Below are 10,080 nucleotides of genomic sequence, written 5' to 3'. Positions count from 1 at the left end.
ATATATATAAACGGATAAAATATTCTTTAAAAAACGAAAATATATTATCTAATAAAAATAATTAATCATTTTTTAATTAATGTCCCATTTTTACGTTTGCAGCATATTTTAACATTATACAATTCTAATTTTTAATTCTGATTAAATATTTTATTTTTTTCAGTACGAAAAAGCTTTTACTTTGTTATAAATTATTTACAGTTTTCAATCTTGTATAAAGCGTTTGATTCTATTTGCGTCGCTCGAGTTAGAAAATGTAATCCTTCCATTTTGCAAAAGCCGCCCTTTAAAGCTGCATGAAGATGGAGAATTCAGTTGAATCCAGGTATATACTAAAACGATCGCGACTGAAAACCCCTCACAGCTCCAGAATCTGTAGAATCGATTTCAATAGCTAGCTACCAAAAGCCGATTTTGCATTCGCACGGCGTGTTAGATGTGCGCGGCACGACAGTTGCGACGCCTCTGTTTTCCTCGTCCCGTTCTTCAGCGCCAGCAACCCCATCGCTTCGTCAGGATGGATAGATTTTGTTTGGCTTTCAGCCGGCAACGCTAATGCCAATAACACGGTCGTGTCATCTCGAGAGCTCCAGCTGGTGCAGGTGCCGGATGCAGGACGAACCAGGACAAAACGAATCTCTCCATGGCAACGTCACTCCCGTCGAGAGGACGTCAACCCACGATCAGTTAATACATCGAAGTTTCCGTAAAATGATCTGAAAAGCGCGGTGTGCCCTCCTGTTCGATCACGCCAAATACTTTCTCTTTTCTAAAATAAAAAAATTATTCTTTACTCTAGATTTTTACTCAATTTTATTATGTTCTCATAAAGTTATTCAATTTTATTATTAAAAATGTTAGGAATTTAATCTCTTTGTTGATTGTCAATATCTTCAAGACTACCTCTATATTCAAATTAAATTTTTTTCTAAGATTGATGTCTCATCACATAACACCGTTTGATATATAATTCGATTTGAAATTCGAGGACCATAAAATACATAAGTTGAAAATATATTTTTGGAATTACTCTTTTCATTCGTTTCGATAAGTTATATTCAAATGATGCCCCGAAATGCCCATCTTTCAAGTAATTTAAGGTGGTTTTTTTAGTAAATCAAATTACCATAGAAATGTCAATTTTTTAATATAATAAAGTTGAAGTACCGAAATTTTACGATTAATGAAATAAGAGAGAAAAAAAATATTGAAAATGTAACCTTTCACGTATAATTTAGTGACGGATGAGGCAGACGCTTCTTTGACTAACTGCATATAAATTTTATCACAGATTTTTCTCAAAAACGAGATTATAATAGTTTAAAAAATTACAATTTTAATGATTACAAAAAAATTATAAGTCGATAGTTATTTTGGAAAGATATTTACGTGCATAAACTTACATTTCAAGTATATAAAAAGTAAACATAACATTTTCGTTCGACGAAGATGCAGCTCTCAATTTATTATCGTATGTTTCATACTATTTCATTATACACATAGTTTTAATATTTTATCCAAATGTAGATATTTAAAAATTTTATCAAAATATAGATATTTATGTAGATATTTAAAAATTTTGGGTGGGCCCTAGTGACGCACCTTAAATTTTCGGCACTTTATTGAAGAATTATCTCAAAACATTTTCGCGCAAACAAAAACTTCAACATCGCCAATATATATACCAATATATATAGCATCCCGCAATTGTTGGCTAAACTATTTTTGTAAATAGAGCGAACTAAACTGAGTCGAAAAGTTCTTTACCATTTTGAAATTTTCATAAAATTTTCATAAAAGACAAGATATTAACTACTAAAAATCGCTGAATGATTGATTTTCAATAATTTTTTACTCGAATACTATTAATTTTACACAAAAGTAATGAGAGACAAAAATTGCTTAGTTTCTTCTCAAATAAAGTTCTGATTCAATATTTTCAGAATTGTTTAATATATTTTCTCATGTTGATAAAAATAGTTGCTCATAAGAAAATATAGTACTAAAAAGTTCATAAAAAATTCTGAAAAAAATTCTTAGAGTTATGAGAAGAAAATAAATAATTTTTATCTCTTGCTATTTTTCTATGAAGTTGATAGTATTTGAGTAAAAAATTATTGAAGACCATTATTCGGAAATGTTTAATTAATATCTCATTAACCAAATTGCGAAAATTATAAAATGATAGAAGACTTTTCGACTCAGTTTAGAATCTATCCGCTCTATTTATAAAAAAGCACTTGGGGCAAGAATTGCAGGACACTTTGTATATGTATATTCTGTGAAAGTGTTATGCCTTCTCTCTTTCAACAATTAGGAGAAAAATTGCGAATCAAGATAAGATTTTGATGGCTTTCGTATTTAATTCGATCAATTTTACCGGTGGGTATAGCGATGAGAGTAATTTCATATCCGGAATAAAAGAAGTTAATTATTTTGCTAACGTTATCCAATATATATTATTTTATGAGCCATGAGCGACAAGTTGAATTTCAATCGGCAATTTATTAAATTTTTCATTCACACATAACATTATTATACATACAATATTTTCGAAAACCTCAAATTAAAAATTAATGAGTAATAAAAGATATGCACTGATTTATAGAACGATTACTTTACGTATATAATTAAGAAAATTATTTATGTACCTAGTAATTTCATAAAAATGCGGTACTTCTCGTTGAGCTAATTTGTGTTTCAGTCGATGAAAACTTTTTGACTTTTCAAACCATTGGATGATCAATACTGAATAAAATTATTTTGCGAGTATCAGTCGTTAGTCAGTGCGGTTTTTGCCAATTTCTAGAATTAATTAGGATCAATCGAATGTAAATGTTATTTCGGAGAACATAGTTGAAACTTTTTTTACATCAATTATTAGTTTTGTTTATGTTTTTTCCGTGCTGGTGCGATAGAATTATTATAGTATATATTATTAAGTACATTGAAACTCTGATGATGAAATTCTTATGTTTTTAAATTATAATCTTTATAGATTTGACTGAATTTCGTTTATTCCTTTCAGGCTATGATACATTCTTGGTTTAAACAATAAAAATTCAACAGTAGCAACGATATTAAACAAACAAATAAGCTCTCGATTTATTCATCAAGCAATGTATTATGCAAACCGCAGGTAATGCCGTAGGATAGATAAATATATGGTAGGGCAGTAACGCGTCTGATATTGACAGTCCACCCATGACATGTATACAGGTACATTATTCCCTCACATAGCCGTGGTGTATTTACATGCATCACTTGCTTTGATCCTCAATGACATAAAATTCGTGCAATCTGATATGCTATATTACGCAACTAATAAATTTTTTCTCTATACTTTTATATTATATTTTTTTAAGGTGCATACATATATCTTAAACATCTCATTGTCAGTTGAACTGTTTATAAAGACAATTATATATATAGAGCTGTCTTATTATTAACATTACAAATGGAAATCAATTTATTCAAGTATGCGGTAATATGTCAATCGTAGTAAGAAAAAAAATGTTGTACAAAGACTTCCATTCATTATTATCTCAGATTGTGATGTGATAGAAATAAGAAAGCATAGAATAAAAATTCTCGCAAATTATATTCAAATAGAAAATGCTCAAATAATTTTTCAACAAAAGTTTAGTTTTAATCCAAATTATGCAAATTATGCAATATTTGTAATTTCGGGGTCTGGTGAAGCACCCCAAATTTTTGACACTTTACAAAGAATCACTTTAGTACTGTTATTGAATTAAGAAAATTATTTTAAATTGCTCTTTATATTTTTTTGAAAGTGTGATTCACTCCAATTTATAAAAAATATAAAGAATTATAAAAAATACCGTTACTATATCGAAAAAAAGTGGAAAATTTGCACTTTTTAATAAAAGTGACAGATTTTTACTCTTTTTTTTTTACACTTTTGGAGTGAGATTTATTCAAAAGAAAAGAAGAATCTTACTCCTTTTCTTTTAGAGTAAATCTCGCTCCAAAAGTGTGAACTCTCACTCCGAAAAAAGGTAAAATCTGCCATTCTTATTTAAGATTTTCATATTTTCATATTTTTTTCATTAGTGGCAGTATTTTAATTCTTTTGGAATAAGATTTCACTCTAAGAAATTTAGAGAATAGAATCATTCTGTAAATAAAACTTTTTTTTTTGTATATCTATAGAAAAAAATTAAATGATATACTAAGAATTGACTAAGATGCAATATCCTGTTTTGCAGGTTTCCTGGGTGAGACATCGGGATATACATTTGTTAACGGTTGGTCGTTATACCTATACCAGCGATCAACGTTTCGAGGCACTACACTCTCCTCATACGGAGGACTGGACTTTGAGGATACGATATCCTCAGCGTAAGGATTCCGGGATTTATGAGTGCCAAATATCTACGACCCCGCCCATTGGCCATCCTGTGTATTTAACGATAGTTGGTAAGCGAATAATTAATTTTATGTAATTATAACATTAATTTTTCATTTTTTTGAAGTATAAAAAGAAATGAAATCCAAGAAGTGATTATTTAATAGATATCATGTTAACATTATATTCGCTAACGATCTTATTTACAAAACTCTTGAATTTCCTTCAAGTTTTCACTTTGATGACGAAACTTCAAAGTCGTACTTTACTTTCATTGAGAGACGTATTTATTTGAAGCGATATAAATTTCCTGGTAACATCATGAGTTTGACTCAAACGTTCCGCTGTATGCAATATAACTTCAAAAGTTTTCTGCTAGTTGAAGAAAGTGCTGTACCTTCTATAGTTAGCATATAATATAACCATCGTTTAATTAACAGCTACATGTAGAAGAGAAATTTTCATTCATAATTAATCTTGAAGGCATACTGCCGTTCATAAATTCGGGAACGTTTGTAATTTTCAATATAATTATATGTGTATGTATATAATTGAAATTTTCTTTCTTTTATATCTTTTTCATAAGAGTTAAATATTTGGAATTGATGTTCTTGATCTTCAATTTTCCGCAAAAATTTGATTGAGAAGCAATAATGTTTCTATCTCTTACATATAAAATTTTCTAATTAATTTCCACATATTAAATTAACATTTTAAAAATCTGTTTTGCATTAAATTTTTGCTATAAATGCGCAATTTTCTTAACTTGGCAGAAACATACAAAAGAATAGATGCGTCCTGTGTTTCACGCATTTATATTCAAATAAGAAGTGTGTATGAGATATAAAGATCTCTCGTTAATGACCACATCACTTTAAGTTGCCTAAGAAGATTTTTGGCGTGACTTAAAGTCTCGCTCTACGATGGACTCGATTGAGTGATAAAAATATTGAACATGATAAAAATGTGACAAAAATTATCGTCTGATTCATCGATTCCCAACGTGGGTTCTATCACTCACATGGGCGCTGAGGAGATCGGGGCGGGGAGAGAGGGTATTGGAAGTCCTAAGGATAGTAGTAAGGGGGCGTCGAGGAGCAAGAATGCGCTAGAGAAATTTAATCTCCTAAATATTTTTTAAACAAATATTTAAACCCTAAACATTCCCAGCATTATGGGTGGCAAAAAATTTTTTATTGCATTTCCCTCATCCTAATTAGTTGGAACGTGAATTTAGTGCGGTTACAAATCTTTTGAAAAAAGAGGAATTGACTGCAAATAGTTGAATGCGGAGATTTAAGAATGCTGCTGACAAAAATTAAATATAGACAGATATAGACAGATACTAGCACACATCAAGCTCAAACTTCTCATTAATGATAATTTTTTAATATTTATAAATTTATATTATGCTATAATTTTTAAATATTTTTTATTTGATTCTGTATAATTTTTCGTTTTGTTGAGTTTTTTAGAGTTTTTATTTAGAGTTCAGAGAGAGTTTACCGGTTACTATCAAGGAGGCGCTGAACAAAAAGCATTTTGAAAAGGGGGCAGTGAGCTAAAAAAGATTGGGAAACTATGGTCTAATTATTTAAGCCTTTAAGTGATTAATCATCACGTTCACCATCATGTAGCTGCAAATGAGTGACCAACTGTCCCAAATTAAGAGCAATAGTCCCAAATTAAGAACATGATTATAAATTGTCCTTCTTTTAAATATAAAAATAATAAATGTGAAATAATAAATGAAAATATATAAGTGAAAATAATAAGAGGATGAAATATAATTTTTAACTAATATGTGAAAAATTTTATGATTTTTTAATTTAAAAATCCTGATATTCATAAAATGCATTTAATAAAAAAATTTAATTTTAAACAATAAAATGTGATCTCGTAACTTGACGTAATTTTTCTTGTCTTGATCTTATGACGTTATATATCAAGTGTTATTATGTATAAATATAATAATATGTTATTGTTTATATATGTATGTGTTTCGTTAACAATTATTTTAAAAATGTTTTTAAAAAAATCTATTACAATTTAATTATTTAATATTGAATTTTAACATTTAATATTGAATTTTTTAAATGTCTTTCTTTGCTTCCTTAAGGAGTTGATCACTTTAAACTATAGAGACCACTAAAATCGTTCGTCTTTGTTTTAGAGCCGATAACCATTATAATTGGAGCGCCGGACCTCTTCGTCAATAAGGGCAGCACCATCAATCTAACGTGCGTCGTAAAATACGCTCCCGAACCACCTCCGACGATGACCTGGAGTCATAACACGGAAGTAAGTGTTATTTATTTGCTTTCACAAATAAATTACTGAAAGATAACAGAGTCTATCCGTAGAAGCAAAAAATTCTTAAATTTTATAATAATTTCGAGCTTTATTTTGAATTTGTAGTAAAACTTTTATAACAAGATTTAATTAAAGTTTTAATGTGAAAAATGAGACTCGCGATTTAATTCTAGCTATTATTTTGCTTTACAATCATCTTATACAAAACAGATGAATTATAATAAGTTCAATAGAATTCGTTTCTGTAATTACGGATTAATAGTTTTATAATTTTCGCACAGTGGATCTGTAGACCGGAATTCCGTGGCTTCCATCTCTGATTTTCCTGTCCATAATTTATCTCGCGACGAGTTGCATAACGATGCTCTTTGCCGCATCGGACAACAACAGACATACATGATTAATATGGTCTGTCGGTGCGTGTTTTCTTCGCGATGGGAAAATACATTTTGTGCTTTTAATACCACTTTGTGCAACAAAAGTTATTGTAAACGCGCATTTCACGGGGCACAAAGAGCACATTACATCACGGAACCCATTAATATTGACGAACTCTTTAGAATAATTTTGCGCGACGTAACGTTCGCGGCGTCGCGCGTCATTTTATTCACGATGATGAGATAATTTTAAATTTCCCTCTGAGCCGATATTTGTAATTCCACGTTTGGTATCGGCCGAGCGGAAATTATTCTGCGCGCGTTAATGAGACGCTAGTACGCATGGTTTGTAAAAACTAGCAAACGATCGATAAAAAAATGGGAGGGGAGATAGATAGTAATTTCTCGGCTGATTGCCGATACATCGATATGCCATCGGTCGCCGGAGATACGCGCTACACTCATCCAGCTACGTGCTTTTATTAGAATAAAACAGCAGGTAACACAATTTTCGCAAGGTACTATCGCGCACGTTGATCAAAGTGAAACGCGAAATAGAAGACTAGCCGTTCGCATAGCCGTATGCGGCAGCCAAGGAAATTATTTTCCGATTAATCCTTCGTGGTTTTCGATTCGCGGATAATCATTTATTCTTTAAAGAGATACACACGGCGAAATGATTCTGCCATGGTATGAAGTACGAGACGAGTTAACTTTTTTTTTATAGAAAAGAGAAATGAAAAGCACTGGAAGAAAAGCGAAAGAGAAAAGGCGAAGGATAGTTTTCTATTCTATCTACGGGGGCGTGCCGTTACGCGTGTCTATTCTCAAAGAGAATACGAAAAAAACATATATGTATATATACGCGCGTTTCCTGCTATTCTTTACTTCGTACCTCACGAGGTGTCTTTTATCTTCCGCTAAAGGGGCGTTGTCGGAAAAAACGGGGAATGTAAGAAAACAGGCGCGCGGCAATGTCTTTGAAAGAACGATTGCGGGTGAAATGCATACGGCATCGCATTTATATGTTCGATATTAAATGATGCGAATTAAAAGAGGAGTTAACCTTCATTTCCGGTATTATTAAAGTTTCCTGAAGCTGTTATCATCTCATGGAGCTCGAACCTCAGAAACTTTCAATAGTGTAAAGCTCGAATAGATACCATCTCATTTCCTACATATAATCATGACATAGAGAAAGCTTCATCTATTAATTTAATTTCTTATAAATTAATATGTATCAATAATTTGAAGAAGGCTCTTATTTCTAAAAAGAATTTAATTTCGATAAGAAATGGAGATTAAAATTATTATTTATTATGCGCTCTGAGGACTATGTCTATAGCTGCGTTCCATTTAATGTTCGTTTAATATTTGATAAGTGACAAGGAAATGAAATGATTCCACGAGCATTGTAAGCGTTGAATGGAACGCAGTCTATGTCTCCTCAAGCGATAAGCGCTAATATTGGGAGTACAAAATAGTTCGGTCCGTTTCCCTAAAGATGGCTCCAGCTGTTGTGAATAGTTCATAGCCGGCGGTTTCAGAGAGGTTAAAATACTAATAATATTCAGTTTATATCGCTTTGAGTTTCATACAAAAACCTTCATTTTTACTGTGTTTGAAATGTCGAATTTTATGTTAACCAAGCAGCATTTGCGGGAGGTTTTGATTTTTTGCTTTAATTGGAAGAAAAGTGCGGCTGAAGCCCATCGAATGCTTGTCGAAGTTTATGGTGACACTGCTCCAACTGATAAATCATGTAGGGAATGGTTTCGAGGATTGAGATTTCAGCGTTGAAGACAAGCCTCGCTCTGGGCAGTCAAAAAAATTCGAAGACAAAGAATTAGAGGCATTACTCGAAGAAGATCAGAGTCAAACGCAAGAGGAGCTTGCAGAATCATTGGGTGTTACTCAACAAATCGTTTCTGTACGATTGAGAGTCATGGGAATGATTCAAAAACAAGGAAATTGGGTGCCTTATGAACTAAAACCGAGAGACGTTGAAAGGCGATTTTTCACTTGCGAACAGCTGATTCAAAGACAACAGAGAAAAGATTTTTTGCATCGGATTGTGACTGGAGATGAGAAGTGGATGTTCTACGACAAGAAGAAAAAATATTACGCTAAGCCCGGTCAATCGTTGCATCGATCTCAACATCAACATCACGGCCGAACATTCATGGTTCGAAGATCATGCTCTATATCTGGTGGGATCAAAAGGGTCTTGTTTACTATGAGTTGCTGAAACCTGGCGATTCCATTACGGGAGATCGGCTACAATTGATTCGTTTGAACCGTGCATTGCGAGAAAAACGGCCGAAATACGAACAAAGACATGATAAAGTTATTCTTCTTCATGACAACGCTCGGTCTCATGTCGCTAAAGTCGTAAAAAAATATTTGGAAACGCTCAAATGGGATGTTTTACCGCATCCGCCGTATTCTCCAGACATTGTTCCTTCAGATTATTGATTGTTCCGAAGGATGCAGCAAGTCACCGGTTCACTTCTTTCGCAGAAATCGAAAATTGGCTCCAAAATTGGATCGCCTCCAAAGATGAGTTTTTTCGAGATGGAATTCGAAAATTGCCTGAGAGATGGGAAAAAGTAGTAGGCAGCGATGGACAAATTTAATTGATCTGTTCATTCATTTTGTTTTGAAATAAATGCACAAAAAACGGACTGAACTAATTTGTACTCCCAATATATAATAAGGTAATACATAATTAAATATAGCAGCATCTTGACAAGATACCGAACAGAAGTTTTTTAAAGTGAGAAATAAATAAAAGTAAGTAAATTATAAAAAGAAAAATATGTTTATGATATAGTTGTATAGTTTATGATATGTTGAAATTAAATCAGAAATCTTCATGGCTGGGACATAACATATATCGTTTTTTTTTTTTTATAACGATTGTTATTTTTATAAAATAATATTCCTAATCCTCGAATCTTTATAAAATAAATGTGGTGTAAGAGAGAGAGAGAGAGAGAGAGAGAGAGAGAGAGAGAG

At 32.0% G+C, this 10,080-nt stretch overlaps 1 protein-coding gene across 1 annotated transcript in view; it reads left to right on the top strand.

Moving 5' to 3' along the window:
• LOC108691466 (neural cell adhesion molecule 2) overlaps positions 1 to 10,080 on the top strand; it is a 35,679-nt gene that overhangs the window by 22,241 nt on the left and 3,358 nt on the right. Inside the window, exons 3-4 of the mRNA XM_018199217.1 lie at positions 4,233 to 4,443; positions 6,546 to 6,673. Coding sequence (XP_018054706.1) covers positions 4,233 to 4,443; positions 6,546 to 6,673 — 339 coding nt within the window. The remainder of the gene's footprint in view (positions 1 to 4,232; positions 4,444 to 6,545; positions 6,674 to 10,080) is intronic.

Source organism: Atta colombica, unplaced genomic scaffold (assembly GCF_001594045.1).
Source record: "Atta colombica isolate Treedump-2 unplaced genomic scaffold, Acol1.0 scaffold47, whole genome shotgun sequence".
In the NCBI taxonomy this organism is placed as follows: Eukaryota; Metazoa; Arthropoda; class Insecta; order Hymenoptera; family Formicidae; genus Atta; species Atta colombica.
Note: the sequence above shows the minus strand (reverse complement) of the source record. Positions and strands in the feature narration are given on the sequence as shown.